Source organism: Suricata suricatta, chromosome 6, assembly GCF_006229205.1.
Source record: "Suricata suricatta isolate VVHF042 chromosome 6, meerkat_22Aug2017_6uvM2_HiC, whole genome shotgun sequence".
Taxonomy (NCBI): Eukaryota; Metazoa; Chordata; class Mammalia; order Carnivora; family Herpestidae; genus Suricata; species Suricata suricatta.
In genome coordinates, this window is record NC_043705.1 from 133,049,212 (window position 1) to 133,070,497 (window position 21,286).

Consider the following 21,286-nt stretch of genomic DNA (forward strand, 5'->3'; position numbering starts at 1 on the left):
ACATGTATGGCATCCTTCATTATCAGTTTCCTCCCCCAGTGTGATATATTCGTCACAAGTGATGACCCTACAGGGACACATCATAATCACCCAAAGTCTGTAGTTTACCTTGTCTCATTCTTGGTATTCCCTGGGTTTAGAAACAGGTATTACGGCTTGTATTCATTATTATAATATCATGCATAGTATTGTCACTGCACCAAAACCCCATGTATACTGCTTATCTGTCTCTACTCACTCTGATTTCCCATAACCACTGATCTTTTTATTGGCTCCATATAAAAGTTCCTCCTTTTCCCAAATATCATATAGTTTGAATCATACAGTAAATTGCCTTTTCATATTGGCTTTTTCACTTAGGAATATAGGCATGCTTAAGGGTCTTCCATGCTTTCTTATGGCTTGATAGCTCATTTCTTTTCAATGCTTGGTAGCATTCCACTGTCTGGATGGACCAGTTTGTGTATCCATTCAGGTACTGAAGGACATCTTGGTTGTTTCCAACTTTCAGCAACCATGAACAAAGCCGCTACAAGATAAACACTTTTGTATGGACAAAAGTTTTCAATTTCTTTGGGTAGATACCAAAGAATTGAAATTGCTGGATCTTATGGTAAGGGTATATTTGGTTTGTAAGAAAGTGACAAACTGTCTTCTAAAATGGCTATGCCATTTTGCGTTTCCCACCAATGAATGAGAGTTCTCCTTGTTCTACATCTTCATCAGCATTTGCTGTGTTCCTGGATTTGGGCCACTCTGGGGGAGGTATGCAGTGGTGCATCATTGTTGCTTTAATTTGCATTTCTCTGATGATATAAATACGGTACATCTTTTCATACGTTTATTTGCCATCTGTATGTCTTCTTTGCTGAAATGTGTGTTAAGGTCCTTTACCCATTTTTTTAATCAGGTTTTGTTTTCTTATCTGTAAACTCTTACCTTAAGAGTTCTTTGTATGCTTTAGAAAATACTCCTTCATCAGATGCACATTTTACAAATATTTTCTCTCCCATCTGTGTTTTGTTTTCTCATTTGTTTGATGTTGTCTTTTGCAAAAATGAAATCAGGTTTTAAAAAATCTTCTTAATATAAGTTTTGGAGGAGCTTGGTGTTCTATGGAATGAGATTTAGAAGTTTTTATTTTTCTAATTTTAGAGAGAGAGCATTGTGTGAGTGGGAGGAGGGGCAGAGGAAGAGAGGGAGAGACAGGGAGAGAGAGAGAGAGAGGGAGAGATTGGGAGAGAGGGGGGTAGAAACAGAGAGAGAGAGCAGAAAATCTCATGACCATGAGCTCTGTCCTGAGCCAAAATCAATTCAGAGGCTTGGTGACTGAGACACCCATGTGTCCCTAGAAGTTAATATTTTAAAGTACTTTTTTTTTTAGCCTACCTAGAGTGTTGTATAAGTAAGATAACAGGGCCCCGTCCGGGAAGATGAGACAATGCACCAGGATAGGATTTAAGAGTAAATAAGAGCAAGCCACATCTGTGCCCAGGGGAATGAAAGATTCCTTTCTTCAGCTGAACAGACCACTTGCTAAGGGATCAGAACATAGGGTGGAATAAGAAAGCGTGTGGGCCTCTGAGCATGTAGGTAGGGTCCAAATGCAAAGTAGCTCTTATTTACATGGTGTTTGATTCTGCTCTATTTTCTTCTTTGGCCCTAAGTCAACTCAGCTGCCCAGTCATATAGTAAACGCAGAAAACTTGTCAGGTCTATGAAGCCTTCCCCACTGCTGCTAACTATAACTAAAATATATTTTGCTTTTGTATGGTATACTTTCAAAGACATGTCATCCTAATAAAAAGTCTCTGAAATAGAGAGGACAGGCATTATTTTCACTTTATGGATAAACAAACAGACTCATGCAGAATATGACTCTAGAGAGTTTGTTTCCTAGAGCTGTGTTCTTTTTAACATGGGTGTTTAGGGAAGCTGATGTTCATTGAATTCAGGTTTTGGACAGATATTTTCACTGATTGAGGTTTATTATATTATTTATTTTAAAAATTCTTTCTGTGGCATAAGATTATCTCCCTGAATTTAAAGAAGACACTAAGAATTCGACAAATTCAATCAGCTTTGACTAGAGAAATAGAAATTGTTGTATTCTTATCACATATCATGGTTCTTGGGGAACTAAATGCCTGGAATATTTCTTTCTAACTAAATACCTGGAATATTTCTTTCTAACTAAATACCTGGAATATTTCTGCACAGGTAACAATGTCTTCCATTCATATGCTCCATAATTCAACTATTCAGTCATTTCCATTACATATCTATTTTGGGGTAACAAATAACCACATGATTTCCATAGGTCAGAGGTCCAGTAGGACTCCACTGGATTCCTTGTTTAGGGTCTAGCAACACTGAAGCCACGTGTCATCTGGGATGGGCTCTTATCCAGAGGCTGAGAAAGAATCTGCTTTAATCCTTTTCTTCCTGTTGCCAGAGTCTACTTCCTTAGGATGTAGTTCTGAAGTCTCCATTTGCTTCCTGTCCTCAGCAGGGCAGCTTTCTCCTAGAGACTGCCTGCATGTGGCCCTTACCTTCTTCAAAAAGCAACGGTGTGCGAGTCCTCCTCATGCTTTGACTCTTTGACTTTCTCTTCTGCTACCAGATGGAGAAAATCTCTGTTTTCAAAGGCTTTCACCTGATTGGATCAGGCCCACCTGGATAATCCCTTTAATTTAAAGTTAACTGAATTAAGACTTTATCTACATCACCAAAATTCTTTCACAGCAGTACCTAGACTCAGGTTTGATTGAATAACCAAGAAACAGAAATCTCATGCCACCATCTTTAGAATTCTAGCTACAATAACACTAAAATACATTTTTAAAAAAAATGAAAGCCTATTTTTTTACTAAATAATAACTAGTCTTTCAAACTTATATACTATGGCCTACTCTTTCTGTTACGTGACTCCCTATTAGAATAGTGACACTAGTTGTCACTCAATACATAGTTCTTAATATATTTTTCTCAATTAAATAGCTACTATCTTTCTCCATTTCCTTATTTATGCCCAAATTCAAGATAATACATGTTTTTTATCCTCACTGCCTTTCAGGACTTGACATCATGGTCATAACTTACTAATAGCTAAATTCAAATAATACTTTTTATTTCTGATCTCTTCTTGATTTCTTTGTCATTTTTTCACTTCACATTTTCTACTTTATTAGCAACAATTCTAGTACTTTGGTATGATATAATTTATCATTTCTATTCTAACGTACATATTAACTCACTCAAGATGCATTAATAAATGATACTTGCTAAGTTTGTCCTATGTTAGGCACTAACAATATTGAGGACCCTATCTCACTTTTGAGGAATTCAAGAATCTCATGCAAAAGACAAAATAAATAGATAATTGCATTATGGATAATTACTGTGGCAATAAGGTTTTTAGGGGTTAGGAGACATAAAATCATGGTAGTTTAATCTCTCTCAGAATCAGCAAAGGTTTCATACAGAGGATAAAGCATTGATTCAGTCTTGAGATTAAGGATGAGTAAAGGTTAGTCTGCCTTTTGTTTCCAACTGTACCTGTATCAGTCAGGTTCTATAAAGAAACAAAACCAATAAGATTCAAATCAAGGGAATGTAAACTCGTACAGCTGCTCTGGAAAAGTGTGGAGGTTCCTCAAAAAACTATCAATAGAACTCCCCTATGACCCAGCAATAGCCCTGCTAGGGATCTACCCAAGGGATACAGAAGTGCTGATGCATAGGGACACATGTACCCCAATGTTCATAGCAGCACTGTCAACAATAGCCAAATCATGGAAAAAGCCTACATGACCATCACCTGTGATGAGTGGATCAAGAAGATGTGATATATATATATATATATATATATACACAATGGAGTACTACATGGCAATGAGAAAGAATGAAATATGGCCATTTGTAGGAAAGTGGATGCACCTCAAGGGTGTCATGCTAAGCGAAATCAGTCAGGTGGAGAAGGACAGATACCATATGTTTGTACTCATAGGTCTAACAGGAGAACAGGAGACACCTAATGGAGGACCAGGGGGAGGTGAAGAGGGAAAGAGATTTGGAGAGAGAGAGGGACACAAAACCTGAGAGACTATTGACTACTAAAAATGAACTGAGGGTTAAAGGGGAAGGGGGAGAGGGGAAAGAGGTGGTGGTAATGGAGGAGGGCACTTGTGGGGAAGAGCACTGGGTGTTATATGGAAACCAATTTGATGATAAACTGTTAAAAAAAGATTCAAAACCAGAAGGATTCATAAAGAGATTTATTATAAGGAATTGGCTCATGTATTTCTGGAGGCTGGGAAGTCCAAAATCTTCAGAGCCAATATCCCAGGTCAGGTCTAAAAGCCAAAACCAGGAAGAGTCATTATCTCAGGTTAAAGGTAATCAGGCAAGAAAATTTTCTCTAGTTTAAGAGAGGGCCAGCCTTTCCTTCTAGTCAGGTCTTTGGATAAATCCCTGCTGACTCACATTATGAAGAACAATCTATTTAAGTCTACCAATTTAAATGTTAATTTAATTCAAAACACCCTCATAGAAACAAACAGAATAATGTCTGACCAAATATCTGGCACACCATGAATTAGAAACTTAGAGTAGTCCAGTATCTAGGTTTTCATCAGGCTCCCTAGGGAATTTTCATGCATGCTGAACTTATAGAAGCACTGACTAATGCAATTCCTTTTTTTAAAGATTATTATAAAAAGAGAGATAGAGGGAACATGGGAGAGAGGTTGGGGGGAGGAAGAGGGAGAGAGAGAGAGAGAGAGAGAGAGAGAGAGAGAGAATCTTAAGCAGGCTCTATGTTCAGCAGGAGCCCAACATAAGGCTCAATCCTAGGGTCCTGGGATCATGACCTGAGCTGAAATCAAGAGTTGACACTCAACCTCTCACTGAGCCACCCAGGTGCCTCCATGACTTCTGTGATTCTAATGTAAATTGATTATAAGAAATATTGCTTCCAATCACAAATTAATTGATGTCATAGCTCCATTTAGTACCAATCCCAAAGGCATCGGCACACACACATGTCCTGTGTGCCTAAGAAACTAATGCCACACTGAGATACCACCTCACACCAGTCAGAGTGGCTAAAATGAGCAAATCAAGAGACTATAGATACTGGCAAAGGTTTGGAGAGACAGGCACCCTCCTGCACTGTTGGTGGGAATGTAAACTGGTGCAGCTGCTCTGGAAGATGGTGTGGAAGTTCCTCAAAAAACTATCCATAAAACTCCCTTATTACCCAGCAATAGTACTTCTAGGGATTTACCCAAGGGATACAGAAGTGCTAATGCACAGGAGCACATGTACCCCAATGTTCATAGCAGCACTGTCAACAATAGCCAAAACATGGAAAGAGCCTAAATGTCCATCACCTGATGACAAGGTGGATCAAGAAGATGTGGTATATATATATATACAATGGAGTATTACATGGCAATGAGAAAGAATGCAATCTGGCCATTTGTAGGAAAGTGGATAGACCTCGATGGTGTCATGCTAAATGAAATCAGTCAGGCAGAGAAGGATAGATACCATATGTTTGCACTCATAGATCTAACAGGAGAACAGGAGAAACCTAATGGAGGACCCGGGGAAGGTGAAGAGGGAAAGAGGGTTGGGGAGAGAGAAGGACGCAAAACTTGAGAGACTATTGAATACTGAAAATGAACTGAGGGTTAAAGGGGAAGGGGAAGGGGGGAAAAGAGGTGGTGGTGATGGAGGAGGGCACTTGTGGGGGAAGAGCACTGGGTGTTATATGGAAACTAATTTGACAATAAACTATTTAAACAACAAAAAAAGAAGCTACGCTGCATAGAATACATGTGGCTTTTCTTTTTAAGACTGGGCCCTCTCTGTTCTCAGCTTCATTCTCAGAAAAAAATGTCAATGGCGCTTTTAGTCAGAGATCCTCATGTTCTTTCAGTAATTTTATAATCCTTTCATCTGTCAATGCCCTCTTCTCATTTTGTTCTGCTTTACAAACACCTATTTACTTTTAAGAACTAGTGGTACTCACAGCATCTGTGAAATCTTGTTCAATTTCTCAGGCAAATTTTACAGTTCCACCTACGATGCTCTCACTTGATGCATAACTTCATAGAGCACTTATTGCTTATTAGATCTAAATATAACATTTATCACATTTTATTGTAATATTTTTCACCTCTACTAGATTGTGAACATCTCAAATCTAGGAATCAGGTCCAGTTTATCTTCGTTGAGTGTAGCATTCACAAATACTAAGAATATTCTCTGACACATCATGTTGTATTAAATACGTGAATATTGTTTGTCTTTCATTTCTGTATCGACCTTAGCTGCCTAAATACTTCATTATGATTACTAAACTATATATGTTTCCCATTTTACCCTAAATATCCTACTTGTCCTTGTTCTGTGCACTAAATCTGAGAGCTCACTCCACCCGATCAATACACCAAAATGGGACCTCACTGTTCATTCCTTGCCTGACAGTTGTTAGCAAAAGCCAGGAAGACGCTACATTAATACATGCCTCTGATGAGTCTCTGAACCAGAGTTCACAAGTTAAACAATAACGTTGCTTGTTTCTTGCATTGTTACAGTATTTGCTTCAGCTGTTTTACTTCTCTAAATAAATTAAGTACATAACCCAGTCTAGGAACCAAAGTTTACATGCTATTTTCTGTAAAACCTTGCTTTGGGAGCATAGTTGATTCCAGAAACATGCTTGTAATCCAAAGCACTTGTATATCAAAGCGAATTTCCCCATATGAAGTAATGGAAACTCAGATGATTCGTTCCACAGTCTAAAAATATTCATATAAAAATGATTGCAATACTCTGACATAATACAAAATAATACATAAAATGCAACATATAGAGGCGCCTGGGTTTCTCAGCCAGTTAAATGTCTGACTTCCCCTCAGGTTATGATCTTGCAGTCTGTGAGTTTGAGCCCCGCATTGGGTTCTATGATGACAGCTCAGAGCCTGGAGCCTGCTTGGGATTCTGTGTCTCCCTCTCTCTCTGCTCCTCCCCCATTCACACTCTGTCTCTGTCTCCATATCTCTCTCTCTCTAAAATAATCATTTAAAAAATTTAAAAAATACAAGGTATAAAGAAAAACAAATTAACCTGGATGTACCTTTGAAAACCTTCATGTCTGGTGCAAGATGCAAGGAGGTTTTGTGTAGGACAACTTTCTCTGTTGGAAATCACTGCTATCTATTTACTCACTGGAATCTTTTCCTGCATGGGGGCCATTGTATATGCTTGCAGGGATGTTAACTACAGTACAGTTTAATAAACTCATCATGTACTGTATTTAGCATAACTGGCAATAAGGCAGCAGAGGAAATGGTCTATATATGCAGGCAGCCTGACCTAGAATGAAGCAAAGCATTCCTAAGCTTTCTCTTATATGGAAAAGCAAAGGAGTGTCCATAGGTGATTTGAAGTGACAAAAAATACACTAGTGCCAGTTTTGGGCACCTTCCAATGTTCTGAAAAATCACTGATTTGTGTCAAACACTGTGGCCTGAGACCAGGCATCTGAGCATGGGAGAAAATCACCCACAATCCCACAGAGAGAGAGAGAGAGAGAGAGAGAGAGAGAGGAATCATTGGCTCAGCAATGATCATGTGATGTTCGACGTCACGTACTACTCTTATTGCAAGACACCGTTAATTTATCAAGTTAAATTTTACTAGAAATGTTTCCTTGTCTTGTGGAAAATTGGTAGAACAAGTTACTCGCAATTCAAGGTTTTACCGTCTTTGTATCATTATATTTATTCAACCTTTCTAGTTTGTTTTTTCAATTTTCATGCAAACACATTCAGCGACTAGTATCTACAAATTTCAGATTCAACCCAATTGTAACATTAGGTGATGGAAGTAAAATAAATTTAGATTTTATTAACTCATTCTTTGTTGCTTTTTAAAAATTTTCTAATGTTTTCTTAAAATTTGTTTTTGAGAGACAGAGAGAAACAGTGTGAGCAGGGGAGGTTCAGAGAGAGAGGGAGACACACAATCTGAAGACACGCTCCAGGTTCTGAGCTAGCTGTCAGCACAGAGCCTGACACAGGGCTCGAACCCACGATTCCTGAGATCATGACCTGAGCTGAAACCAGACGCTTAACAGACTGAGCCACCCAGGTGCCCCCGCCTTGTTGCTTTTTAATCTAAAACAAAATTTTGTTAGCAGCAGCATGTAGCAATACAAAATTCCATTACTAAAGAGTGGGTAGTTTTAAGCCCTTTGAGCTTCTACACATTAGTTTGCTATTGTCAGCATGCTTATTTTGATATATACAATTCACCTTTCACAAGTGTGTTCGCTCATCCTTATTCACATCCAGGGTGACATAAATTGTCCCTTCAGATATTACAATATTACAAATATTGTTCCAATTAGGTTTCAACTAATCACCATTAACTTTTTTTTAAAAAAATAGTATTTAATACATAATATGTGCCCATACGTGGATTAATTATGGCAAAACATGTGGAGTTACTCACATTAGCTCAGGACCATCAAGGCCCAGTTTTTGATCTTTACTTGCTGACAATTCCATTCAAACCTCTTGAATTCAACCCATGGAGAGAATTTTGGTGAGGTAAGTATAATATAAATTAGAATCTATTCTTATATCTTACATCTATTCAAATGTCAACACATTTGGATTCTTAGAAATTGCCCTATCCCAATCTCAGTATCCGATTCCAGAAGCATTAGAACAAATTCTTCATTCCAAAGGAATTGGATAACTGAAACAATTATATGCAGCACTGCTAGATATTTATTTTATAGGTCTTGTTCCTCAATTTTCCAGCACATTTCCCAATTTCCTTACATACATCAGATCATCTTGCTTCTCTAATGTTATTCAATAAGAAGGGGTTTCCACAGCTTCCTGCCACCATATCTACCAACCTAACTAATACCATGGTCCTTACTTCCCTTAAAGCTGGCTCCCTTCAGGTTATTGGGAGTGAACTCTCCATTCATGCTTATGACCACCCCTCATGGACACCCAAAATCTTGATGTTCCTTGTTCACCCAGAGTCACTGCACTGTGAATTATTTCCTCCCTATATCTTTCAAATCCACTCTACACAGATTTGCCTTTACTATTTCACCAAAATTATACCTGTCCTTCATATTCCAATATGTAAAGTATAATTCTCTCCTCCATTTGCTCAGCAGAGCAGCAACATTTGGTGCAAATGTAAGGTACTCCCAAGGAAATCAAGGCTCCAAAACATGACACTCATCATGGGTGACCCAAGATAGACATACATACACACACCCTGCCGAACAAAAGGTAAAGGCAATGCATATCTTCTGTTTTTACTTTAGTTCTGGGTCAGGGGAATGAAAATGTGAAAATACTACCCATTAAAAAATTGTGTATACAACACTTTTTAGATCACCTTGGCCTTAATAACTCTGTGACAATAGAAACATAAAATATGTGATACAGAAAAAAACTTCAACCAACCAACATTGAGAAAGTTTACATTGTTATTAAAGAATTTATTAAAAAGAGAAAATTATCTCAAAAGATTTAATCTCAAAAAGATTCAACAAAGAATGATGACAAAAGAAATGGTACAGACAGGGACACCTTTCTTTGTAATAACACAATGTCAAATTTGACAATTTAACAAACCCATAAGAATCATCATCCTCATCAACATTAACATCATGACTTATAGGTATAAACTTGTGAGAAACTTGATGTTAATTAAACCATTTTAAAGTTATTACAATGGTGGGGTTCCCTGGGTGGCTCAGTCAGTTAAGTGTCCAACTCTTGATTTCAGCTCCAGTCTCATAATCTCAGGTGATATTGAGCCCTGTGTTGGGCTCCACGCTAAGCATGGAGCCTGCCTGGAATTCTCTCTCTCCTCTGTCTCAGCCCTGCGCCCATGTAGGTGCACTCTCTTTCAAAATAAACAAATATGTTTTTTTTAATATTACACTGTTTAGAGAGTAAAGATGTTGATTGTTCTTATATTTTCCAGGGATACCTAAGCATGTTAATATTTCTGATTTAAAAAAAGACAAGAAATTTACAGTATACAGATTTAAAATTACAGAGAGAACATAACAAGGATAAAACATTAAACAGTGTGCTGGACGATAATATTAGAGGGGATAAAGACAAAATATTAGGACAAGTTTGAAGCACATAATAAAGTGGTAAAAATATACATTAGTAACCAAGGTGGTATAATTATAATAAACTCTCCTGTTAAAAAAAGAAAGAAAATGACTACACTCAAGCAAAGTAAGAAAAAATAAAATCATCTTTATGGCATGAGTAATAGGCACATATAAAATAATATGAAGGTGTGGAAAGTTTTAAAATAATAGTAATACAGTAATAAACATAATCCTAACCAAAAGAAATCTGGCAAAACTGTTAGTATTAAACAAAATATACTTAAATTTTTTTTATGTTTTTTTAAATTTATTTTTGAGAGAGAGAGACAGAGTGCAAGCAGGGGAGGTCCAAGAGAGAGGGAGATACAGAATCCGAAGCCGGCTCCAGGCTCTGAGCTGTCAGCACAGAGCCCGACGCGGACGCATATCCATGAACTCTGAGATCCTGACCTGAGTCCAAGATGAATGCTTAACTGACTGAGCCACCTAGGTGCCCCAAACAAAACGTACTCTAAAACAAAGCTACTTGGTGACGAGAAGGTCTTGCTATACTGACATACAGTATAAGTCACCAGAGTGATGTAATCATTTGGAACTTGTATGAGCTATCTTTAAAATAAACAAACATAGTCTTATAGGAAATATTAATAGACCTCTCTCAGAAATGTTTTATGAAGCAGACGCAAAAGGCAGTAATCACAAAAGTGTTTCATTGGACAAAATAAAAGCACTTGGTATTTGATTATCTGTCAATGAATAAATTCAAAGAATTCATGTTTCAAGCATGCAAAGCAAAACATATTGCAATGAATGACATACCGAAACCACAGAATATTTTAGAAACTGTCTTAATACAAGTTATATTTTCTAAGAACCACACAAAGTACTACAAGGCGGAGTTGTTTGCCAGTCAGTAGGGAGAATAGACAGACACTCAACAAGGAGACAAAGAGACTTATGTATCCGGCTCTGCAAATAAAGTAAACTTACCGAACTGTGTCACAACTATTCAAAATAAGTAATTCCAGTGTGTAGAACATAAACATTAAACTTGAAGTGTTGGATAACATTACTATGACTTTGGAATAGAGAAAGTTTTATAAAAATACAAATCGCACAACTCATAAGGAAGACATTGATAAATAAAACTATGAAAATTGTCCTTAGTAGGAAGTTGAATAAATCTGTTATAGAGAATGAAAATGTGTACACAAATATGGGGCATGTCTATGTTACGTATACACACATCTATCTCTGTTAACATTTGAATAAATTTAAGTAATTGTACCAAATGTTTTCTAATTAGAATTATAATATGTATCAGATATATTGATATATTAAGTATGTAATCAGTTTAAATAATAAAATGAACACCAATTTAAGAGACAGCCCTTTCCTCAAAGCAATAAGCTTTAAATACACTGATTATTACATCCTTCTTCATTCCACCCAGAGCTCACCAATATTGATTTTTGTACTATTTGTCCCTTTCTTTTCTTATAGTTTTACCAAATATGGTTGGACATGTGTATTTCCATATTTATGTATATAACTACATCATGGTTCATGGATATGATATGTAAATGGGTTGATATTCTATGTACACTCTGTAATTATTTTATCAGTGCTGTTTTAATATCTGTCCAAGTAAAGAAATACAGCTGAAGGGTGTTTTCATCATTACTATGATGACAAAATACATCTATTTTAATTCATGCTTAAAAATTCCAATGCATTTTTATCATTTTCAGTTTTTATAGCTTCATGTATTATTAATACTGCTGATATAACATATCTTGCACGTTTCCTATTGTAAATATGAAAAACTTCTCTATATATGTAGCTTGGGCACACATACCAGGTGCCTATAACATATTCTATTATTTTTAATTTTTTAATGTTTTTATTTGTTTTTGAGAGAGAGACAGCATGAGCAGGGGAGAGTAAGAGAGACAGGGAGACACAGAATCTGAAGCAGGCTCCAGGCTCTGAGCTGTCAGCACAGAGCCCGATGTGGGGCTCAAACCCATGAACCATGAGATCATGACCTGAGCCGAAGTCGGAAGCTTAACCGACTGAGCCACCCTGGCGCTTCCATATAATATATTCTTAAAGGTATTCTCAAATGTTTTTCAAAGAGAGAATGTTAGACATGTTATTAATAAACACATATGAATGATCCAGAAATTATTGTTTGTTTAATATATGAATTAAAGCTCTTCCTTAATATGTTTTGTTTCATGAAGAAAAATGCCACCCTAAAATATGTTTGCATTCAGTCCCAAAATTATATTAACTGTCCTAATGACTCAACTTTTAGGTTACTTGAAATTGTAAAAATTTAAGGGATACAGAAAAGATGTCTTAATATCTGTGTATGAATCAGAACCCACATTAGGGAATTCTTTACTACACATAAGGTAACAAAATGTTTACCCTATCTGTCATGACATACTTTCATTTAAGGTTTATATTTTGTTCCATGGTTTACAATGAGTAGTATTTTATATATATGATAAGATATAAGGGATGGGGCACCTGAGTGCCTCAGTAGGTTAAATGTCTGACTTGTTTTTGGCTCAGGTCATGAACTCACAGTTTTTGCATGACTTTGGGCCCCACGTTGTGCTCTGAACTGGGAGTGTGGAGACTGCTTGGGATTCTTTCTCTCTCTCCCTCTCTCTCTGCCCCTCCTCTGCTCACACACACACACACACACACTCTCTCTCTCAAAATAAATAAACATTTTAAAAAATTAAGATGTAAGGGTCAAGTTTAATTTATTTCATATATGAATTTCCAATGGAATGTCTGTTTGTTATAAATGCTATTATTTCTCTATTTAAAAATCATGGCAGGGTACCTGGGTGGTTCGGTCAGTTGAGTCTCCAATTTTAGCTCAGGTCATAATCTTATGGCTTAATGCTTTCAAGCCCTGCGTCAAGTTTTGTGCTGATAGTTCAGAGCCTGGAGCCTGCTTCAGTTTCTATGTCTCGCTCTCTCTCTGCTCCTTCCTTGCTCATGCTCTGTCTCTCTCTCTCACAAAAATAAATAAACATTAAAAGTAATAAAATAAATAATTGTGTCAAATTTGTACATTAATAGTTGACCATTTCTGTTTTGATTGATTTCTGGACTCACTTTTGTATGTATCATTAATCATCTAAGCATATAATATAGACACACACACATATAATCTTATGCTAATACCATTATCTTGATTATTGTGGTTATGTAGTAATACTTAAAATCAGAAAGTGAGTTCAGCATCTTTCTTCTTTTCAAAATTGTTTGGACTAACTTAGGACATTTTCTTTTTCAGATGAGTTTTAGAATCAGCTTACCAAATTCTTCATCAATGTAAGCTAGAATTTTTATTGGTATGGATTGTATCTATAGTTCATATTTGGGAGAATGGATATCTCAAAATTATTGAGCCTTTTATCTATGAACATAATGTATGTTTCTAGTTATCTAGATATTTTAAACTTATCTTACTAATATTTATAGGTTTCAGGATATAGATATTGAGCATATTTTACTTGGTTATATTTTTTCACATGATATTAATTTGGAATTTATTTAAATGTTTACTTTTATCATTATAGAAATCAATGCTATAATATAACATGTATCCTATGGTATTGCTAACTCTCATATGAGTGCCAGCAGCTGAGATTATTTGGCCTTTTCTACATGGATGATCATCTGTGAAATATAGATTTGTTTCTTACTTTGCAATTGACATAACATTTATATCTTTTTCTGTCTAATTGCTTTAGCGTGATTCTCAAGAGAATTGCTGCAGGGTATATCCCTGCTTTTTTTTTTTTTTTCCTGACCCTTAAGTTAAAACATTTAATCTTTCACTTATAAGCCTCTTTTTTTTTAACATTTTTATTTATTATTGAGAGACAGAGAGAGACAGAGCATGAGCATGGGAGGAGCAGAGAGTGAGAGAGACACAGAATCCAAAGAAGGCTCCAGGCTCTGAGCTGTCAGCATAGAGCCTGATGCAGGGCTTGAACCCACAAACCACGAGATTATGACCTGAGGTGAAGGCAGACTCTTAACTCAGTGAGCCACCCAGGCACCCTTGAGGAAGCCTCCTCTATTCTCAGTCTACTGAGTGGTTTTTTTTGTTTGTTTGTTTGTTTTCGTCCTCTTAAAATCAAAGACAGGTGTTATGCTTATTATCTTTTTTCTGCATCTATTGAAATAATTATGTGTGTGTGGTGAATTATATTCATTGATTTTTGAATGGTAAACAAGCAGCCTTTCCTTCCTGGACTATATTGCATGGGGTTATGATGAACGTAATATCAAAGTTGGAGGCTCAGGGAGCACAGTTCTGTGTCTGCTTGCCAGACTGTGATAGGACATCATCGCCATATTATTTCAGTTTTATAGCCTTTATAAAAACGGGGTCGTCTGGTGTTTGTTGCTATTTCCTGGCCTAATCCAAACTTTACTTTCTGATTTTCTATTTAAAATCCTGCTGGGGCGGCTAGATGGCTCAGTCAGTTAAGTGGCCGACTTTGGCTCAGGCCATGATCCAATGGCTTGGTTTGTGAGTTTGAGCCCCGCATTGGGCTCTGTGCTGACAGCTCAGAGCCTGGGTCCGGCTTTGGTTCTGTGTCTCCCTCTCTCTGCTCTTCTCCCAGTCTCCCTGGCACTCTTGCTCTCTCCTAAATACAGAGAAAGAACTGGTGGTTGTCGGGGAGCAAGAAGGCATGCAGGGCGGGGTGGGTAGGCAATATAGGTGAAATGGATTAAAACGTACACACTTCCAATTATAAAATAATAAGTCACACAGGTGAAAATTGAAGCCTGAGGAATGTAACCACTAATATTATTATAACTTTGTATGATGACAAATGATAACTACGCTTATCCTGGTGAGCAATTTGTAATGTGTATAATTGCCAAATCACTTTGGTGTACACCCAAAACTAACATAATGCTGTATGTCAATTATACATCAATTAAAAACACCGATTTCTAGAAATAAAGCACGAAGACAAAAATAACAATAAGAGAAATATTCCATTAAGAACTTCAGGAACATTATCTAATTTTTGCCAGAGAAAAATGCTTCCAACACACATGAATGTGTTCACATTTTGTAGGTACATTTACTGTCACTTGATGGGTAACATACTAATCCAAGGGCTGTGGAAATAAGAAAGAGGAAGCCAAACGCACTTGCCAGTTTGCTAATTTGGAATTAGCTAATTTTATTATTGAGCAGAAAATACCAGAATGTATGCAGGTAGGCTACAGGTGGCTACAAAGATGTCATGTAATTCCAGCCTCTAATTATATGGAATTAAAGGCACAGTGTTTATAAATCATCTCACGTTTAGTAAATAGACGGCGGTTTTTCGCTTTGCATCGGTAATGACAGTAAACTTACTCCAGCATTCTGTTCTCCGTACTCCCCATCAGCATCTCCTTCACTTGCCCGGACAGGACAGGGCACAACCACACTAAGCTTAGAGTCATTTCAGCTTCCCCACAGAACACAGACCGGCATTTGCTGCTGAACTCTGTGCTTTTCGTCATTAAGGGAAGGGATAGTAATTATGCATTGAATTAATGAAATAATATTTGATAAACATTGAGTCTATTTCCATCTAGAAGAATTGAGGTTCCTGTACCCCGGTATGGACTGAGGGCAAGGCCATTCCAGTCCAGAGGACCTGGTGAGCAAGACAGAGTGGGGACTGTGAGAAGGCCAAGGTTGAAAATAATCGATGCCTAGTTCTTTTGTTGTAGCCTTTTCTCAAGACGTAGTCTTTCCAGAATCCTCGCCTACAAAACAGTTTTTTATCCCTAACTCCACTAAGCTTGCTTCTAATTCTGCCTGCTTGGAAAAATGAGCCAAGAACTATTTACTTAGGGACAAGCAAGGCTGCTGATACTAATGATTAGAGCCAATAAAATTATTCTTGCTTCCATGTTCTAAAACAGACTGCTTTTGTTTGCTCTTAAAAGGTGAGCAAGTAGCTAGTTGGGAAATATAAGAATACATGAGAAAAATCAGATATGACATCTTGAAAAGAAGAGAGATATTTATATAGTGACAATAGTAAGGGCATGGGTGTCATATAGTAAGCCTTGTAAATTGTAGCACAAGGATTCTTAATTGTTCTACATACAAGTCTAAGTAATCTTGTAATTATACATTTTAAAATGAGCTTTTAATTCTATGAACATTGGGATTTTCAATAGATTACATTGAATATACACATCAAGTTGTTTCTTCTTAAAATTTATTTTTTTTGAGAGAGAGACAAAGGAAGGGCAAGAAAGAGGGAGAGGGGATCCCAGGCAGCCATCAGCACTGAGCCCAACATGGGGCTCGATCCCACAAACCTTGAGATCATGACCTGAACTGAAACCAAAAGTTTGATATTTAACCAACTGAGCCAACCAGGTACCCCAATACGCACATCAATTTGGAAAAGTTGGCTTTATTTCTGTTATTTTTGTCTTCCTAACCACACACATAGTATAGCTCTTCATTTCTTTAGATCTTCTTGAATGAAGTCTAAATAAGCTAAACTAATATAACACTTCAATAAAGTGTTCCGCATATAGGTCTTTGACTTACATTGTTAGATTTATTTTTATTTCCTTATAGCTTTGTTAATTAACTCTAGTTAGTTTTTCACCATTAATATATGCTGTAGTTTTGTTGTTGTTCTTTTTTTAGTGTACCCTGAATGAGTTGGAGAGGGCACATTCTTGTTTCTGGTTCACTCAGGTTTTGTTTTTGTTATTTGTTTGTTTTGCTTTGTTTCATTGTGTTTATAATATATGGATATAGCATCCTAATTCTTGGTTTTTCCATATGTGTTGAGGTGATTTTTGGTGCCTCCTTAATTAAATCAATTTAATTTAATTTTTGAATAATTCTTCTGCCTTTTACAATGTCCTTCCTGCGGCGCCTGGGTGGCTCAGTCGGTTAAGCCTCCGGCTTCGGCTCAGGTCAGATCTCACGTTTGTGGGTTCGAGCCCCGCATCAGGCTCTGTGCTGAAGGCTAGATCAGAGCCTGGAGCCTGCTTCCGGTTCTGTGTCTCCTTCTCTCTCTGCCCCTCCCCCTCTCATGCTCTGCCTCTGTCTGTATCAAAAATAAAATAAAAAAAAAAAAAACATTTAAAATGTCCTTCCTCATTTCTTCCTCTGTATTTTCCTTCCATTCTCTCTTTCTTTGTCTCTTCATTCCTTTATTGATAAACTAAGCAAGCATGGAACTAAATTGACAGGTTTTTTTTTTTTTTTTTTAATTTTTACACACCAGTGGAATGGGTTTGCTACCATCTTGTTTAGGCTGTTTACACCTAAAATCTCTTATGAGTGAGAGTGTCTGGTATTGATGTCAACATTTCACAAGTTATTGAAAACAAGCTTTAGAATTTCCTTCTTCTACTGGATTCCTGGAAAGAGATGTAGGAGACTGAAATTGCCTGTTTCTTTAATGTTAGGTAAAATAACCAACACCTGATGTTTTTCTCTTTAGAAAAATTATTTTTTAATGTTTATTTATTTTTGAGAGAGAAGGGGGAAAGTCAGAGAGAGAAGGAGAGAGAATCTGAAGTAGCTAGTTGGGAAGCGTGCTCTGTACTGTCAATGCAGTGTGTCAACTCACGAACCGTGAGATCAGGACCTGAGCCAAAATCAAGAGCTAGATGTTTAATGGACTGAGCCACCCAGGCACCCCTAGAAAAAATGTTTTATTTTTAGTTTTAGTTTTAGTTTTATTTTAAGAGGGAGAGAGAGAGGCAGAGGGAGGGGAGAGGGAGCGGCAGAGGGAGCGGCAGAGGGAGAAGGAGAGAAAGAATCTTCAGTGGGTTCCACGCCTAGTGTGGAACCTGACAGAGGACTTGATATTAAGACCATGAGATCATGACTTTGGGCAAAAATATTTTTGGATGCTTATAGACTTAGCCATCCAGGTCCCCAGAAATAATAATGTTGTGGTTGTTTATTATTATTATTATTATTATTATTATTATTATTATTAAAGCTTATTTATTCATTTTGAGAGAGAGAGCACAAGCAGGGGAGGGGCATAGAGAAAGGAAGAGTGAGAGAATCTGAAGCAGGCTCTCTGCGTCAGTACAATGCCTAACATGGGGCTTGAACTCAGGAACCATGAGATCATGACCTGAGCCAAAATCAAGAGTTTGATGAATAACTTACTGAGCCACCCAGGTAGCCTGCAAAATTATTTTTTAAGTGAAATTCGATTTACTTTAGTACTGTAGTACTCTTCAAGTTTCCAAATTTTTTGAGCTACCTCTGGCATTTTTTATTCCATCCATATTCTTACTATCTTTAGTATCTTCTCTCTCTCTATATATATATGTATATATATGTATATATATATATCCCCTTTTCTCTAAGCAATCTCATGTTCTGCTTTCATAATTTATAAGTATGTCTAGACTTTGTCTTTTTAGTAGTCCATTTTTAAATGTATTAGTCTATTTTAATTTTTATTTTGGATTTTTTAAAGATAATAACAGAAACATCAACAATAAAATATGTAGTTAATATTATCATTATTAATACTGCATGGATAGCTTTTACATGCAAACACCAAATGTTTGTCTTTTTCTTCCAGAATTAATTAACTGAAAATTAGAAAGATGTGTTTAAGACTTATTTAGGATATTAACTATAATATTTTTATATCTGCCAGTGTTATACATTAATTCTATGATAAGTTCTGATTTCAGTTATCTTCTATTTCTCCCCAAGTATGACTTAACATCACATGCTGCATGCATGTTTTCTAAAAGAAGAAGAAAATAATCCTGGGGTATCTGGGTGACTCAGTTGCTTAAGTGTCCAACTGTTGATTTTGGCTCAGGTCATATCTCAAAATCATGAGATTGAAACCCATGTCAGGCTTAGTGCAAAATGCAAAGCCTGCGAATGATTCTCTCTCTGTTTCCCCCTCTCTCTCTGCCCCTTTCCCACTCATGCTCTCTCTTTCTCAAATAAATCAACTTTTTAAAAAAGAAGAAAATTGGGATGCCTGGGTGGCTCAGTCGGTTAAGCCTCTGACTTTGGCTCAGGTCAGATCTCACCTTCGTGGGTTCGAGCCCCGCATCAGGCTCTGTGCTGACAGCTAGCTCAGAGCCTGGAGCCTACTTCTGGTTCTGTGTCTCCTCTCTCTGCCCCTCTCCCTCTCGTTCTCTGTCTCTCTCTGTATCAAAAATAAATAAAACATTAAAATTTTTTTTTAAAAAAGAAGAAAATTATCATTTGTATAAAAAATGCACTTTTTATTTTTTCCAAGTTTATTTATATTTGAAACCTAGAACTTCTTAAAGGTTATGTAATTTTATTTTTTTTTACCAGCTGCAATGCTTTTCTTAGATTAATGATGAAACCAATTGTTCATCCCTTAGACTCTGACAGCCTACAATGAATCCTGAAAGTTCCTCCCACTCCAGTTCCTGAATAACATGTAATTTCCTTGATATGACAAAATATCATTTTAGTATTCGTGTCATGCCTTGGTGTTCATTTTTCATTTTTCTGTTAAGTTAATGAGTTCTAGCAAAGAATGCCGTCATAAAGTTGTCTTTTGCCGAAAGTCCTGTTGCAGCACATGCAGATAGTGACAGGCCACAGTATTAAGGAGATTTGTTTTAAACCAAGCCTCCAAAGTGTGCATGGAAAGACTAAATATATCCCTGTGTGTTTTGCAGACAATCCGGGTTTGCTGAGCCATGTCACAGTGGGTATTAGAGTTCTGGATGTCAATGACAATCCTCCCGAACTTGCCAGGGAATATGATATTGTTGTCTGTGAAAATTCTAAGCCTGGCCAGGTAAGTTGTTTCCTTCCCATCATTGGAATGGAAGAAAAACAAGCAGCTCTATTTCTATTGTTTTTTAGATATAATCCTCAAAATCCCTCAGTGTTATTTTTGTGCCCGGTGAAAATAATTTTATAAGGCTTTTGAGTTTATAGAGTTTTTTGAGAATTCTTGAAAATAAATTTTCTCCAGATCCTAAATGTTATTCAAAAATAAACTCATTCGTGCATATGTTCATCACACCAATAAAATTATATCAGATGCTCTCGGTGTAGCCCTGTGTTAAATTAGAAAGAACTTTCCTGTCCTAGGGATACTTTGAGCCTAGATTACAGAGAAGGGACGGGTTGGTCTTTGTTCGAGGGCCTGCAGGAGTGACATGTGTGTGACCATTGAGTAATATTGGTACTAAAAGATGTTAGGTTTTAACAACATCAAGAGTATCAATGTATGAAGGAAGGAGGTACAGTGGAAGAAGGAAAGAAGAGCTTGACCTGGGTGATGAGTCTGGATGTAGCATGGCAGGAAGCTAAAGGAGCACTGTGATTCTGAAGGAAGACCGCTGTGGCTCTGGCACATAAAGTAAGCAGAAGTCTAGCAGGGAAAATACATTTGTTTCCTGCTGTATAGCAAATTACACAAACTTAGAAGCTTAAACCTACACTTATTTATGATCTCAGACTTTCTATAAGTCAGATGTCTGATGTTCATGGCTTAGCTGGGTCTCTGCAGGGTCTCTCATAAGACTGGAAACAAGGTTTCCATCAGGACCATGATCTTACCTGAGGCTTGAGATCTCTTCTAAGCTCACCTGGTTGTTGGAAGCATTCGATTCCTTTCAGCTATAGACCTCAGAGCTTCAGAATTTTCCTCAGCTCTTCAGTATTGCCTACAGTCTTAACATGCCACCTCCAGTTCTTGCTCTATGGGCTTTCCTAATGTGGCCACATACCTCATCAGACAAGAAAGGAGAGATCTGTTCAATCTGTTATGAACCAGTCTTATATACGATAATGTAATGTTATATAATCAGGTGAATAATATATCAACACTTTTGCCATATCTATTGCTCAGAGGTAAATCACAGGTCACATCCAGACTTAAAGGGGAAGAGATTACATACAGGGATGAATTCTGTGAGGAACACCATAACGTTTGTCAATGGTGAATTTAGATAGAAATTAGGTCCAGCCAAGTCATTCATTCCCCTTTTCTGTCTTTGGTAAACCAGAAGGACGATAACTATATCATCCACAACTACTTTAAATCA

The 21,286-nt window shown here is 37.0% G+C and overlaps 1 protein-coding gene across 1 annotated transcript in view; it reads left to right on the plus strand.

The window, feature by feature from the left end:
- The window catches only part of CDH18 (cadherin 18), a 497,699-nt gene that overhangs the window by 430,468 nt on the left and 45,945 nt on the right, over positions 1-21,286 (plus strand). Inside the window, exons 8-9 of the mRNA XM_029941281.1 lie at positions 15,818-15,882; positions 19,907-20,028. Coding sequence (XP_029797141.1) covers positions 15,818-15,882; positions 19,907-20,028 — 187 coding nt within the window. The remainder of the gene's footprint in view (positions 1-15,817; positions 15,883-19,906; positions 20,029-21,286) is intronic.